The sequence below is a fragment of the Glycine max genome, chromosome 12 (assembly GCF_000004515.6).
Source record: "Glycine max cultivar Williams 82 chromosome 12, Glycine_max_v4.0, whole genome shotgun sequence".
In the NCBI taxonomy this organism is placed as follows: Eukaryota; Viridiplantae; Streptophyta; class Magnoliopsida; order Fabales; family Fabaceae; genus Glycine; species Glycine max.
The window spans coordinates 7,424,937-7,442,754 of NC_038248.2; the positions used below are offsets into that span (position 1 = coordinate 7,424,937).

A 17,818-nucleotide genomic window follows, 5' to 3' on the forward strand; every position below is an offset into this window, starting at 1 on the left:
GAGGGTTCGTTGTGCACAATTGTTGCACCCCCTATTATGCAACGAAATCACAATCCGTAATGCATCTTGGCATGGGAAAAAATACGTAATAGAATTATGATTTTATTGTGAAAAAAAGGGGTTAAAAGATGACGGTACGACAGAAGTGTGATTCTGTTATATAATGTGTAATTGAATCATATTTTCGTTTTATATTTTTTTAGAATAAAAATATACATTATACAATGAAATCACACTTCCATTTAACAAATTTTCTTTAAAAAAATATACAACGAAAGTGTGATTCCGTTATACATTGTGTATAATGGAATCATATTTCTGTTGTATATTTTTTTTTCTTCAGAATTTTAAAATGTCGACAAAAATGACATGTATTGTGTATAATTTCATAGAAATGTCAACTACATATTAAAAACAAATGCACAATACAATGGGGTCATGAGTCTATTGTGTAATATTTTTTACAATACAATGAAATTATGTTTCTATTGTGTTGCCCAAAGTATTATAAAATGTAATCACGATTCCATTGTGCAATAGATTTTGTTACTCAAAGGAATCAATTTTGTTGTGTAATAACAGTGCAACACATCAAAATCATGATTTTATTGTGTTGCATAATATTCTTTATAAGAAAAAAAATTGATTCCATTATGTAATAAGACATGTTGCACAATGAAATCGTAATTCTATTGAGCAACAATAATATAAATTAAAATAAACAAAATCATGAAAATTGCACAATGAAATAGTGATTTCATTTTGACTATGAAAATGAAAAAAAAAATGGATAGTGTGTGAGTGTCCAAGTCTAAGTTTCCTACACCTCAACCTTCCTCCCTTCATCTCTCCCTTCTTCGTCATGACACCCCACCATCTTCCTCCCATTTTTTTCATCTCTTTTCGTTAGATGCATTTGAGACTTGATAAGAATTTTTAAATTTTTTTTACCCAATGGAACCATAATTCCATTTTTTTATTTTAGAAATTCTTAATGGAATCATGATTTTGTTATTGTTTGGGTTTCGACATACAACAAAATTATTTTCATTGTAATAAAAGTTGTTTCAAAAATACAAAATCGAAATACATTTTTTGCATACAAAATATGCACTGAAAACATATTTTCATTATAGAACGTGGAATGCGTACAAAATCCAAAATGAAAATATGTTTTCATTTCATTTTGTACATGGAAACATACTTTCATTTTGTATTTTTTATGCATTCCTTGTTCTATAACGGAAATATGTTTCCGCATATAAAATTATAATGAGAACATGTTTCCATTGTAGTCTAGGGAGTGTGTACAAAATCCAAAATCAAAAAATATTTTTATGTATAAAATATATTATTTTCATTTTAAATTCTTTATGCACACTACATACTATAATTATTGTATATTTTGTACAATGGAAATGTATTTCCGTGAGAAAGACATTTTTGAAAAAAAAATATTTTCAGCCCATGTGGATAGTGTCAATAGTAATAATATTGCTAGTGCCAATAGTTGTTCCCAACAGGAAAAGGAAATGGTGGGGAAAAGGGAGGATGCCATCTTTTTACCAACTTTTGTGTGAATAATAGTGTTTTCATGTAAGAATTGGTTACATGAATGATGTATTCATATAAGAGTTGTTCTTTGGTCTCATACTTTTCCGAAAAAGAGACCAAGAAACAAGAGAAAGTGCTGTTTGATTATTTTTTTCTTAGGTTTTAATATTGGTTAGACTTTAGAGTAATTTATAGTTCAGGAAAATATTTGAGATTTATTGTAAAATTTTTTTTTTAAAGTTACTCTTAAAGACTATTTTATGGAGGTTAAATATAAAGGTCATAGTGTTATTCTCCCACTAAACTATTCTCATTATTAGTGAAGGAGAGATTTGATCATATATCCTTATATAGCAAATAAAAAAAACTATTGATTAAATTAACTATATAAAATTAACCAGAACTTAGGGCTAATTTCTCTCAATGTGACTAATTAAAATTTAAATTTTCATCAGGAGATTTTTTATATTTAATATCTGATTGTGTCTTGAATATGATTGTCTTTATAAGATATTTGAAAAAATGTAAGATCCTGTTGTTCCTTAAACATGACATGATCTATCTTTTAAATCATGACATATTTTTTACTAAGATGATTCATCGGCTGGGTTAACTTTTGTTGATAATCCATGACAAAAAGTCATATATAAATTGAACGCACAAAAACTAACATCAAAATAACTTGACTAAGTTACATGAATTGAATAGATAAAATTCATATCAATATTATCAACCATTCACAAAAGAAAAAGACGTGGTTAATAGAAATTTTGAATTTGGAAAAATCCAAGTGAATGATCTTGTTGGGAAAGGAAGAAGATTTTAGACCTCGATCAAGCTTTAAATTAAATTTATGTTTGGTTGGAGGAAAGAAAATGAATGAAAATGTGTGAGGGAAGAAAAAAGGAATGCAAAGAAGTGAAAGAGGATGAAAAATAAGCTTGTTTGGTTGAAGGGAAATATGGTGAAAAAGATGTATTTTTAATGCTCATTAAACTTTCATGACATTGGATGTGCTAAATGCTTCCTTAGCATATCAAAATTCGAAAAATAATTCCTTCATTGAGGCATGCATGACACACAACCTCGTCCTTGAGGCTTGGACACTTGCAAGTTGCAGCCTAACCTCATCACAACTACTTGTCCCACACAATCCTCACTTGTCACACTTCACTTGAAGAAACATTGCCTTTTTTAGCGGGTATAGCCATATATCGACCAATTATATGGTCCCTCTTTCGTTCGTTAAGGCTTCGATATGTTGAATCATCATTCGGCTACAACAAGAAAAGAATGCCTTCCTTTATTGCAACCCTATATATAAAATCATTCAATATTTAATAATAATGTCGCGGTGGAATGAGTAACGGTGATATTTTTGTATGATAGATTTCCTTTATTCTGTCGCATGTGGAGGTTACTCGTTTGCTGGATACTGTGTCAAGAAAGCCTAGGAATGAACCAACTTGCATAGGGGCCTAAAGAGGTTATTATTATTTCTGTACTGAGACAATCATCCAAAAGCCTATGTAAGTTAAGTCTGCTATATATCCATTCGGTGTATGTTCTTTACAAATTACAACCGTTAGTTAATGTGAATTTGCGTTCTGTAGTGCCGCAGTATCACTTCATTTCTATGAAAACTTTGGAAAAGAACTAGAACCCTAGAAATATAAGAAAATTCAAGCTCACGTGTACTCAACTACTCATTGTTGAAACTTTACTAGAGGAAAGAAAGGATAGATAAATACGGTTGGCACCCAAAATGTTATTCTATGCCGAAGAGGAAAAAATATATAAATATAATAAGTAATATATGCAATGTTATAGAAAGAAAAAAATGGAGATAAATGAGAAGTGTTAATAGGGTGCTTGACAATGACTATTTTAAATTATAAAAATTTGATTAAACATTATTTTAAAAGTATAAACCTTAATTTCCTCACCGATATTAATACAGAATCGTAATTCTACTTTTCTTGAATGTAGTAGTCATTCTAATTTATATTTAATCATTTTTTTTTAACTAAAATGATTGTAATTTTAGATTCTTAAAAAATATTTTAATTAATCAAAGAACTAATTTTAAAAAAATTCTTTAATTAGTGAGAAGACAAATGATGACAATTTTATCTGTTAAAAAAATAACAATACCAAAACCCACACAATTTTTTGTAGCATCATAGAAACTCTCCTCAATTAACTGACAGATTTTTAAAAAAATAGTTAATTTAGTTAATCATATTAAATTTATCAATAATTTATATTATTCTTTTAAAATTATCTTTCATTTTTCTCTCCAGTTAATTATTTTTACATAATTAATTAATATAATTTCTTCTATTCTCCGATATTAATAAGAGAGATAGTGTAATTAATTAAAGATATTATAAAAAATAAATAATTAGTACACCAAATAATTAAAATTTGATCTTATAAAAAGAGACCAACAATAAAATAAAAATAACAATCTTATATATAGATTATATATAGAAATAGAGATAGTATACAATAATCTGTTGTAAATAACTTACTTATTTATAATAATTTCATTAATTTTTATGGTAATAATTTTCTTAAAAGTTGTAATAATAATCATCTGTAATTAATCAACAGTATAAATTTTAAACAGACGGTGCATAATCATTCAACTCAAATATAAATGGTGCTCGCAATAAATTTTGCTGCTTATTCATTGGGCAATAGCACAGAAGATTTCTTTGACGGCATGCTTCAACAAATTTCTGCGATGTGTGTGACCTTCCCATGCATTCACTAGTACGTTTCCATTGAGTTGAAGATTCAAGCACATCCACAGATGTAAAGTCGCATTAAAGTGAATTGAATGGTATGTCAGAAGTAGGAGTAAAACTGAACACCAATAAACAGCCTGCATGGTCATGGTCCAGTTGAATGTTTTCATCCACCACATGACCTCACTTAAGAAAAGTTTTCTTTTTCTTCTCATAAAGGGATAAGATTATTACGACTTGTTTGTTTACTAATTCTCTTTTTTGGAAAACAGTTTTATGATTTCTAAACTTTGTTTTTTGTGCACATTCTCTTTTTCTTTTTATCCAAGTTGAAAATGTATAAATAACATCAAAATTTATATATTTTTATTTTGTTTTATTTATTTATTATTTTCTTAATATATTCAATGAATGAATTTAGTTGAGAATACACCTCCTTGAAAAGAGATGAAAGAAAAGAAGCCTTAAGTGTGGTTAGACTCCAAATTAAAGATTAGTCTTATAATTAATTTAAAGAACTCAAAATTATAGAAAATAAAATACATCATAGTTTCATTAAAGAGTTAAATATTCTAATTATGACAAATAAATCATTTTCCTAAGATAATGATGAGCAGTAAAATTGTATTTCCTCTAGTCTCGAACATATATAACAAAAATCTCTTTTTTTTATCTTAAATATAAGCAAATCGCAATTACCTATGTCTTATTTAATGAGTTTCTCAAAATATTTCTCATTTAATAAGTTCAAAGATATTTTTATGTTTGATATCAAGTTCTAATAAAGGATAATTTAAGAAAAATATTTAATTTTTAATTGAAAGTAACATAATTTAAGGTTAAATTAGTTTGTAGGTCCTATATTATTACAAAATTTTTAATTAGGTCTCTATACTTTATTTTTTAAAATTGAGTTCCTATATTAATTTTAAATTTGTAATATGATCCCTATGTTAATTTACTTTGAGGAATTTGTGAGACTTAATAGAATATTTTATCATACACACACATAGATGTCAAATGTTATTTCATATCAGTCTAAATGGTTACACATAAAATTATTTATTTTTTTAATTTTTGTATCTAACTCGTCTCAACACTCCTTGTTTTTCATTTCCAATCCATCTATTATCTCCCAAATCATAACTCAAATCCTAAAATGTGGATTTTGTATCCCTCATACCATAACTCCTTGATATTAATTCCTAATTTATTTGAATGTTGTTTGCACCTCCTTAATCACCTTTGTAGTAGTTTGTAATTTAGGATTCACACCTCTATAATTAGCTTAAGTGTATTGGTTTAGGGTTTATAATTAAGTGTGTGTATGTTAAAATATTTCATTAAATCTAATATATTTCTTACAATAAATTAACATAAGAACCTGATTATAAATTTAAAATTAATATAAGAATCCAATTAAAAAATTTAAACTATAAGAATCTAATTTAAAAAATTTGTAATAATACGAGGATCTACAAATTAATTTAACTAATTCATTGAAGTTAACTAATTTTATTGATAAATGTAAAGTATGTTTTTTTTTTTGTTTATAGTTAAGACGGGAGAAAGTATTATTTTGTAAGTAAAAAATTAAGCATTCACATTTAATTTGAACAATCTTTGTCATTAGTTGGAGTTTCAAATTGTCACTGGGGGGGAGTGGGGCATGACCTACCACTTACGGTTCTTTAATATTCGTATCTAATTGATGTCAGCTGTTGTCCACGGTCACACATCACACACCAAAAATTCAAACGAACATTGAAAACCGTTTCTGACTTCGATGTTGAAATTGTTTGTAACTGGTTCATCTGAATTTCTTCCACCATACGAATGCTTTGTTAAGCAATGAAATTTCTCCTACTTAATTAACGAGCTTAATGAAAGAGCAAGAATCAGTCATGTTCCTAATTTCCCTCTGTTAATTGTGACTTTTTTTCTAGCCTTATGTCACAGACAGTTGACAAAATTTTGTATCCTAGAAAAATCTACACTAGTATGAAATTTTCAACGGAACTAATCTGAAGTGATTGCTTGGCTAGAGCTAGCTGTTTAAAACTATCATACTCCTGTTTAGACTTGATTCATGCCACTTATGCACGTTACGATGGAACAAAAAGTATGAGGGGGAAAGTAATTTTCAACACGAAACTTTTTGGTGAAAAAATTGTTTGTATTTTTATTATAGTTGTTAATATTTAATTTTTAATTTCACTTTTTTATTTATTGCATAAATGATCAACGTGATTATTGTCATCAATAATAAGTTTAAACAGATCAAATTTTAAGAGAATTATGACAAAAAAAAAACTTCAATATTTAAAATTAAAATGTAGTAAGCGTTAGTATATGGTTATACTGAAATTGACTATGGACATGTTAAATTTAACATGACTGCTAACTGAGTATATTTTACTAAAAAAATTTAACATGGTCTTGCATGGTTGCACGTTCATGCAAATTAGCATAGATTAATGTAATAAATATTCGGCATGGGTTGTGCAACTTAAATAATGCGTCCGTGCACCTTATTTGATGCGAGCTAGGTTTAGATTTCCCACTTCACTTATAAACACCCCTCTTTAAGGGTTTTAAAGAGCTTTATTCCCCATCTTTAGACTGATCCCAAAATCTCATTCTTGATGTATTGTTAGTTGATTGATTGTCACACTACAATTGATTAATGAAACTATAGGATAAATTAGGTTTGGAGGTTTTGAAAGATCAATCATAATTCTTTTTCTTCAATTAATTATTGAATTAACAAATCTATTAGCTAGAATTTCATACTTCTCTTAATTGTTTCGTTACATGATCATTGAAGGCAACAACTTAGGAAAAATAATATTGGTATTATATGATCATTTGGTGCTCATAAATTTAGAATGCGTTATTAGTTTACGAGATTGATTTACAAACTTACTCTTTTTATACAAAACGTGATTTGAGTTGGTTTTTACATGGTGTTTGGGTCAATTCAAAATGGAATTTTGGTATATTAGAATAGCTTACAAAATTATCTAACAATATTAATGTGAGTAAACTTGCAAACTCCCGATATACATACATTTAACCCATTAGGCAAATCAACCCATGTAAACTCATAATTAAATAGGCCTAAACTGTAACTAATCCAACCTGCACGGGCTAAATTAATGTGAACCGATTTGTGTTCCGTGACTCGCAAACCCACCTTTATGTTTGATCTTAACCCATCAAATCAAAATTTAATGGATGATACACGCTTGTTTGCTCACTTTAGATAAGTAATCCCCATAAAGAGATTTCCTAATGGGTGAGTATTCAATTTTTTTTACCTAAAAGAGGGTGTCTTCAATTTTCAAAACATGTCAACTACGATACAAGAAATAGTACTAAATAAATGTTCACTAGTATATTTAGAACATTGATTAAAAATTAAAAAAAAATTATTAGAATATACAAAATTGTATTATTTATTATTTTTTTATGATTTTCATAATAAATATTTTTTTTATATTGATATGTTAACCAATACTCTAAATACAGTAATAAATACACTAGTTAGTGAGATCCCTAGTATTAGACTATTACACAGCATCAACATAGATATATACGTGGATTCCAGACTATACTTTCTTGTATTAATGCTGATAAGCTCTACGAAAGGTATTAACTCCATCTGTTGACGCCAACTACTAATGTCAGCCAAGGACCCTTTACATTTAATGTGCTCACTCTATTGCTTCTTGTATTTATAAGCTTCAAACTTACCACCTTCTCTTCAATTTATCTTTGCCTTTGATGTTTGTCAGCTTTTTCTTGCTTCCATAGTTCATGGCGTGTGTTCAAGTCATCACAGTTCTTCTCTTTGCATTGGCTCTTGCAAAAATTGACCCCTCAACATGCCAAATGGTGCAGGGCAGAGTCTTCTGCGTTGACTGCACTCACAACTATGACTTATCTGGTTTGTGCCAACTCTAATGCATTATATATCTACTAGCTTTAATTAAATTTAAATAAATGTTCATTCTATCCATTACTCTATTTGTTAGCCAACTACCATCTGTGTGTAATTTTTGTTGTGTACTAGTAACGAAGTTTGATAAACCTAGTACTTCATATGTAAACTATTTAAATCTCTCACCACTAAGCAGACTCTGATAAGTTAATCTGTGTGTATATGTATTCTAGGCAGACGGACGGATCTATTTGAGAGAGAGTGGGAGCAACTGCCCCACTAAATTTTTTATTTTTCTTTACATGATATATATGTGTGGTTATAAATTATTTTAAAAATTTAAAATATAGTTAAAAAATTAAGTTATAATATTAGTTTTGTCCCACTAATTTATATTTGTAAGTATTGTCCCACAACTACCAAATTCTGGATCCGTCACTGGTTCTAGGGATCATATATGAACCTTGGTTCTATATACTTCTTTCATATTTTCAGATATTAAGGTTTCAGTGAGGTGTGATGGTGTGAAAAAACTGGCTTTGGCAACTACAGAAAATGATGGCTCCTTCAAGGTTGATCTTCCCTTAGACCACACAAAACCTTCTTCTGTGAAGAATTGCTTAGCAAAACTTCTTGGCGGGCCAGTTCAGCTTTATGTCTCAAGGGAAAACCAGGTATCCCAAATTATTAAGGGCAAAGAGCAAAACAGCTACACCATCTCCACTCCCCTTAGTTTCAGGACATCATGCCCCCTAAACACAAAATGCAAGGCTGGGAAAAAGGTTGGTTCATCCAAAACTGTGGATCTCCCTCTGCCTCCAGAGTGGGGATTGGCACCAAGTAGCTATTATGTTCCTTTCTTCCCCATCATTGGAATACCTTGATCATGTGCTCAAGACTTCACAAGTGATTTGTAATCACTTGAGTAATAATACTTGTGGGGGGAAATAGACTGTTATATGGTCTTGTATGTTACATATGATTATAGATGTGTCATGTGTAGTAGTGTGAAAGAATGCCACTTATAGTTGTGGAATGTACTGTATGATAGTATGTGAAAAGCAGATAAATACTCTACTGGTTTGTCAACTTATGTTGCCTTGTTATATAGTATGATATTTTGCTAATCTCAGTTATACGTAAAAGATATTTAACTCAAAAAATCCAAATTTCAGTCAAATTTAATATCGAAGTGAAATGGATCATGTAAGGTCGAATCCTAATTAAATTTGGTTTACCCTACTTATATTTCTACAATCAAACCTATGCTTATTACCCGTTACGAGCTTCTTTTTTTTTTTTTTCCTAATTCTGACATTTATATAAGTTTAGCCTAGTCCGCTAGCCATCTTTCATGTTAAGAAGTATAAAAAAAAATTATATAATAGTAAAATTATTGTGTGTTGAAGTATTAGATTGTGAAACAACTACTGACATACTATTTCTATGTTATCCAAAACTGGATGCATTTAATTCTTATTTACTTAATTTTTTTATTTAACAAGTCAAAGATTTTCATTAAAAACAATAAGATGATTTTAAACCATAAAATATGGTTAAAACTTGCCTGCAAATATTATATGTAATAGGCATTAAAGTCTTTTAAGTCCTGAAAAAACAAAAAATGAATTTCTATTATTGCTACTCATTTATGTGTATACGAATTAACCTATTTCAAACATTAAAATATTCAAATCATTAAGTCACTAAAATAATTTTGTAATTTCATTAAAATAATTACAATATTATATTAATAATAATATTTTTGTTAAAATTATAGTGTTACTAATTAGGCAGTCCATGAAGATTAATATATTTTTAAGCCTAAGCTTAACCCATTTAATCGAAAAGGTTTCTTTTAAAGAAATTCAACATCATCTTTTTGTTAAAGTAGCAATAATAGGTCTTCGACAGATAGTTGGACCTATTTTTATCCCTAATTCAAGACATTAAAAATTTTAAATCAAACTTGTATTTAGGAGACTTTAAATATAGTAAAATTTTCTAATATAAGTATTTTTAGGAAATTTTTTATATATTTATAATAAGAATAAAAATATATTGAAGCATTTTTGTTTCCACAAGGAAAAAAGTTACGGAGAAAGTGGGTCAAATCATAAAGTTCAATGTCTGGTTTTTGAGAAACATTTCAGTCAAACAACTCAAATTTTAGTCAAAGTTAATAGTTGATGCAACAAAAATTTTAAATCAAACTTATACTGTAGAGACCTAAAATATAGTCAAATTTTAATATATTTATAAGTAATAAAAATGCTTTGAAGCATTTGTTTTTCTAGAAGGACAAATAATCAAAGAAAAATAAGGCCAAAATATAAAGTGTAATGTCTGACATTTCAGTCAAAATAATCTAAATTCTATTCAAAGTTAATAGCGCATGCATTGAATTTTTTAAATCAAACTTATACTATAGCGACCTAAAATATAGTCAAATTTTAATATATTCATAAGTAATAAAACTGTTTTGAAGAATTTTTTTACAAGGACAGGAAATTAAAGAAAAATAGGCCAAAATATAAAATCCAATGTCTATTAATGTGTTCGACATAGCCTACAAGGCCAAATTATGAGATAAAAATAGAACTTCTCAATGTAAATGGAATTCCATATAAAAAAAATGTAGATGGAATTGGATGAGATATGAAATAATTCACTGGAGTTAATTTTGTGGTGGAGAGTTGGAGTAGTATGTATAAGGTCTTCAATTCTATTTTTATTATTACCTTTATATTAAAAATGAGATGCAAGCATGGGACTACATGCCTTGTCAGGACCCTGAATAAGGGCAATAATTTAGTAAAAAAAAAATTAATAATTATTATGATAAAAGAAAAAAATAAGGATGAATTTAAATATATTTGTTTCATCTCAAAATAAATGTCGCATCTGAAGGAAAATTTTGTCTCAAAATAAGTATCCTATTTAGTTTTTCAATGAAACATTTTAGCCTTTTTTATCAATATCCTTAATAAATGTCACTTTAGTTTTTGAATCCAATATTAATATTATTTTCATATATATTTAATAAAATTAATTTTGTAAAATTATTATCTTTTATTTATTTATTAACTTTTTTTAGTTTGTGTAAAACAATCTAGGACAATATCTATTTTGGGATGGAAGAAGTATAAAATTAGGGAGGGACAAAATATACACATTTAAGATTTTTTTTAAAAAGTGAAATCATTATTATAAGAGTTAAAAATAACTTGATATATCATTTAATTTTATTAATATTGTACTCTATCTAGACTCATATATAAACAAAAATAACTAATTTTATATTGATTACGAAAGTTATAAAATCATTTAATTTTACTAATCTTAAGTAAAAAAAAATAAGAATATATATAAAATTTATTTCATTAAAACTTGATATCATGAATTAAAGAACTTGTATTTGGCATGGATATGGAAGCTTGCAGAGAAAGCTAAAGGAAAAAGAGTAAAGGGAAGGCTAGATAATCATTGAATGAATTAGCTTACAATAGATAGTTATTACAGATTATTATATAATTAGTTACAAGATTAACCAATTTGCAACTAACTAACTCCAACTCTGGTTACATGATGATCAAGCTAAACTAACCAACTAAGCTAACTCTAACTCTGGTTACATGATAATCTAGGCTAAGAGCCCCCCTCAAACTAGGAATGGATGTTAGACATTCCTAGCCTGAAATACAGAAACTGAAAAGCATCGGGCATCAGAGCTTTAGTGTAGATATCTGCAAGCTAATTTGCAAAGGAAATGATGAGTAATTTCACAAGCCTAGTCATCACCTTCTCTTGAACTATGTAACAATTAATTTCAATGTGTTTTGTTCTCTCATGAAACACGAGATTGACAACTATGTGGAGAGCAAATTTGTTGTTACAATACAAAGTAGCAGGGTGTTGGAAATGAACCTTGAACTCTTCCAGTAAAAAAGTAAGTCATTGTAGCTCACAAGTAGCACTTGTCAATGCTCTATACTCAGTCTCTCATGAACTTCTTGAAACAGTTGTTTGTTTCTTAGACTTCCATGAGATCAACGAATTACAAATGTATATGGCATAACCAGTAATAGATCTTTTGGTGTCAAGGCAATCAACTCAATATGAATCACTAAAACCTTTTAGATGAATATTATTGTTAGTAGACAAAAAAATTCCTACACCTAGAGATCCTTTGATGTATCTAAGGATTATTGAGGCAGCTTGTTGATGAGCTGAAATAGGTTCAACAACAAATTGATTCAGATGTTGTACAACATATGTAATATCAGGCTTGGTATTAGTCAAGTAAATCAATCTTCCAATTAACCTTCTGTAAGAAGAAGTGTTCTCGGTTGAAAGAGGAGATCCTAAATGTTTGTGCAATCTAGTGGTGTAATAAGAAGGAGTGAACACTAACTTGGAACTAAGCATCACACTGTCATTAAGGATGTTCAAAGCATACTTTCTTTTGACAAAGATTAATACCAACAAGTGTTCTGACTACTTCAAAGCACAAAAAAATAACCTAAAATCACCTAAATCTTTTATTCTAAAGGCATTGTCCAATAGATGATTAATGCTTTGAGTCTCAACTAAGTCATTGCCAGACAAAACAATGTCATCTACATAGACTAGTAAAGCAATATTTGTCTTGGATCCATGCTTGATGAACAAGGAATAATCAGAGACACACTACTTGTACACATGTGAAGTCAAAAAGGAAGATAACCTAGCATACAACTGTCTACTGACTTATTTTAGGTCATATAAAGACCTTTGAAGCCTACAAACCTGTCTTCTCTGCCTGCAATCCTTCAGGAAGAACCATGTACACTTCCTCATTTAAGTCACCATATAAGAAGACAAGATGTCATTAAGCTAGTTCTAACTCTAATTACATGATAATCTAGACTAAAAATGAATGAAATAGAGTTCTTAAAAATAGAATTATAATTAAATGAATAATATTTTTAGAATAATATCATTAAATAAAAATAAAATTAAAATTAAATATATTTATATTTAAGTCTAATATATATAATATAATTTTTTGCTTATGCATGACTGAGTTCGATTCGGAGAGACAATATTTTTATAAAGTTAATATGTCTATCATCGGATTTATTTCTATCCCTAGTTAGCGGAATATCACGAAAGACATCTAAAACTTAATGATCCAAGCTTTGACATTTGTTTATACAAATAATCACTCTTTTCAAAGCCTTAAAATATTTTTCATTTTCATATAAGTACTTGTGTCATTTTCCAACGTGACATCATTACCAAGTCATAGAGATACATGATTACGTAAGGTATCAACTCTTAGAGGGTGGGCCCAAAGTACCTCCCTAAACGCGTAAAGAACAGTACGAGAGGGCAGTGGCGATGAGTGATTAACCCTAAAGTCCGTGTGTATTGAGATTGCGATTTGATTGTTTTGTTCAAAGAAAAACAGCACACACATGTACACCAACACACCCAAAAGCGATAATTATATATCCAAAAATATTTATTTATATAATAAATTTTATTTCTAGTATAATTTATATATTTCAATTACAGATTTTACACTGAAACATCTGCACTATGTGATGAACTAATTCTAGGATAATTATATATATATATATATATATATATATATATATATTCTCGCACTACTACAAAAATTGCTTTTTATGACATCATTTTTACGACAGTTATAAGGAAACCGCTCTAGAAAGTGGTGCGGTGGTAATTTTGTAATTATTGCCCAGAAAACTGCAATTGACGACGCACATTCTAAGGCGGTTATTGAAAACCGCCAATAAAATTTAAGCCGGTTTCTATTAAAAAACCGTCGTAAATCAAAATAAAAAAAGAAAATAAAATTTTAGAGCCTAATTACCTTCTCGCTGCAGCTTTCGCATTTGAGCCCCTACCCTCTTCACTGAACCCTAACCTTCTCGTTGTAGCTCTCAATCATTCCTCCTTTTCACTCTCTGGGGTCAGGGCCAATCATTGCCACGCTCTTGCTCTGCACCCTTCTCTCCGTCTCTGTAAAGATTTCCCATTTTTCTGCTTCCATCACAAACACCGCATCAACACACACATACACACTCTTGTTTTCTTCACTGTTTTTTTTTTAATTTACTATTGCAACACGTTTCTCTCCAATTTGTTGCATAACCCATTTGGTTTTAGGTGCCAAAAAAGACCAAGTTGTTGTGTCTTGAAGCCAGAAGCCCTCCTCTCTCTCTTAGGGTTTTCTCACCGTTTTTCAGGTATTTCATGGGTTTTCATATGATTCACTATTTTTGGGTTTTCATTTGACATTAATATGAAGTTGACACTTTTATTATAAATAAATGGTAAAACTTTAAGAATGGCGTTGAAAATAACTAAGTCTGAGGGAAAGGAAAATATTTAGAGTTGCTTCCACTTAGCTAGAGCTCTCTCACACTTATTGATAATAGGTTCCCACAAAAAGAAGATTGTATTCCTCAACTTGATGTTTGATTACAAGGCAGCGGTATAGGCAGGGAATTAGGTAAACAACTTTAGGCCTGGAAACTGAGGGTATAATCTCCTCTTAAATGTTGGCGGACTAATTATAGAAAGATTGAGTGGGAGATCTCTCAAATTAATAAAAGAATTTGTTCCTAGCTGTAAAAAGAAAACAGAATCAGAGGATTCGGTCTATTGCTGCAAATCAAGAACCAATCACCTTAAAAATCAGGAACTGATCACCAAAATTTTTGTGAAATAAGTTCATCTAAACTTTTTTAACTCATGCTATGGTATATTGTTCCAACCAGCTCATAGGTTGCAAATTCTATATTGCTTGTTAATCTGGTCATTTTCTTGTAAAGCCATTCGTTTTGTCTGTGCCTAATAAAAAAATTGGCAAGTCTTGTCTCACTAGGTGCTATTGGTTAAATGCATCATTTGACCCTATATATGTCTTTGCATGACAATTAGTTGTGAATCTTGTGATGTAGGTTTGACATTTATATTTCTAGGCTTTCTTGTATATATAGTGCCTGTGTCTCTATTCCTTGTCATCATTTGTGTTATGTTCATTGAAGCCCTGTTCAGTGGGAAGACATTGAGCTGACAATCAATTTGTTTTTTGTATGACAGGCTCTTGAGTTGCATAATACATAATTATTGAGACGTCCCATGGGAGTTGATTTGGCTGAAGAAAAAGGTGAATATACCTACAGTAGAAGGTAATCTACATATCTGGACCTTCTTATAACATATATAGCCATTTTGAACAGGAGAACATTTTTGTTTTTCGTGTGCATTTGCATGGTTTACCGTGTCTTGTAATGTATATGCTCCTTTTATATAAGGTTTATGGGAGAAACTTAACAGTAAAGAAAAGCACTTTCATGATATAGTTTTCTTTTCAGTTTTTTTTCCAGTTAAACTCTACTCCAGCTTTTTTTCCTAACTAGTTATCTTGTGAAAAAAAACTAAACACTAAAAAAGTTTTCTTGTTAGATATTTGTTTTTTGTTTCTTTTATCAACATAAATGCTTTTAAAAATGCTTTAGTCTGTTGTATTGGAACATTTTTGTATCTTGCGATAATAATTTGGCATGCACCCAGTGTGAAATGACTATAGGCATCTCATCACTATCCTTAGAAAAAGATCCTGGAAATGTAAAGAAATCTTATCTCTAATTTGCACTTCATCATCTATCCACTTCCCTTGAATATCTCTAAGCATAAGAATCTTGTTTCTTTTTTTCCTATTTATAGCTTTGAGATGGTAATACTTGGTACGGTCTCCATCTTGAATCCATTTAGTTCTAGATTTCTGGAACCACACTATTTCTTCTTGCCTAAGTACCAAATCCATATCATGCATGATTCATCTCCTTCTCCAACCTATCTAGGAATTTATTAGAACACCCTTGTTGCTGCTTCTTTTAGATAAACGTACGTCGAGTTGGACAAAGAAACTAATTAAGCTGCCACTTTGGTTTGACACAAATGATCAAGAGTTTAGAGTTATTTTTCAGTAATCTTTTTTTCAATAATAAAAACAAAAATATCAAAAGCTAGTCGGGCTTTCAATTTTTCTTATTAATCTAGCTAACTTTTTATGTTTTTATTTGTTTTAAGAACCACGAAAACCAAAATCAATCTTTGTCCAAAGGCAGTGGTTTAGAAGCTTAGAAACACGTAAAAATATAATCCTGAACCAAGGTCAACATGTACTAAATGCTAAAATCTGTCATTGTTTGAAGAAATTTGCATACTAGTTGCCTCCACCCCAAGATAAATTAGTTTATTGTTTTGTGATCTTATCAGTTTGACGTGAATTTCTAAACAGAAAGAATGATTGATGTGCGGCATAGCCTTCTAGAGCTATTTTACTTTATTGTCTTTCTTTAGCTTCCTGCTTCTATTTCATGTCTAATTGCTGAATACATATCTGCATGCTTAATGCTTGACCAAAAGACTAACTTATCTCTGGTGCAGCACTTAAAGGAAGATATGAAGTTAAGTTACCTGGCTTAGGAACTGGTATCAACTGATCGCTTAGCTCCTCAATCTTGGTAGGCTTATTATATTGAACTTCTTTTTTATTATTCAATGTACTGATTTTTATGTTTTCTATTTTAAAATTGTTTCCCTTAAAAGTCATTTCTACTTGCTATTGTCCATAATTACTTTATCAGAGTGGTTCAAACTGCATGGCTTTCTGCAGGCATGTATGCATATGTGTGAGCCAAAACTGTGTTGTATGTTTGCAAGTGCATTTGTTGTTGGCTGATGCCACATTCCAGACATCTATATGATAACATTTGTGTCTATATTCTTAACTACTTCCATTTGAGATACAAAGTCTTCCATATCTGGCCCATTTGTGTATATCACTATTTTTCCTTACATGAGCTATCTTTTTTCAAAAACTTTTCATGAAGTATATTTATATCATTAACATTACCTGCTGTAAAATCATCTTTTATTTATAGGCAGCTTCCCAACAGCTATAAAATCATAATTAACAGTAGCCGACTAACTAACCAACTTACATTTTTTCCTATTTATATTTACATTTACATAACAATACCCCTCCCCCAAAAGAGGACCTTGCCCTTAAGGTTTTTGAACTTCAAACTGAATGGTAGGAGGAAGATAATTTCATTTCAATCCCCAAAGTTTTCAAGAAATTCTTCTAAATATTACTCACAAAATCAGGATCCCCATTACTAATTATCCATTGGGGCTTCATATAATCTGTAAATCTGCTACATGAAGTGCTGAGCAAGTTCAAACTGAATGGTAGGAGGAAGATAATTTCAGTTCAAAGACCGTCTTTGAATGTTGCCAGACACTACATTCAAATACGGTTATTACATAATAACCGTCTTTGAATGTTGAACCAGACACTGCATTCAAAGACGGTTATTACATAATAACCGTCTTTGAATTGTTCTAACTTTCAAAGACAGTTATTTTAATAACCGTCGTAAAAAGCAGTTGCGTTTCAACAACGTTATATACAGTGACGGTTTACAACCGTCGTTAAAAGCACTTAATAACCGTCGTAAAAAACTATTTTTTTAGTAGTGTC

General features: G+C 29.7%; 1 protein-coding gene across 1 annotated transcript; it reads left to right on the forward strand.

Moving 5' to 3' along the window:
• The first annotated feature begins 8,075 nt into the window (after positions 1-8,075).
• Positions 8,076-9,395, forward strand: LOC100305605 (uncharacterized). The gene is made up of 2 exons (NM_001250880.2): positions 8,076-8,256; positions 8,746-9,395. Exons 1-2 carry the CDS (start codon positions 8,127-8,129, stop codon positions 9,132-9,134), a joined length of 519 nt encoding a protein of 172 aa, NP_001237809.2. The 5' UTR covers positions 8,076-8,126; the 3' UTR covers positions 9,135-9,395.
• Positions 9,396-17,818: the final 8,423 nt, after the last annotated feature.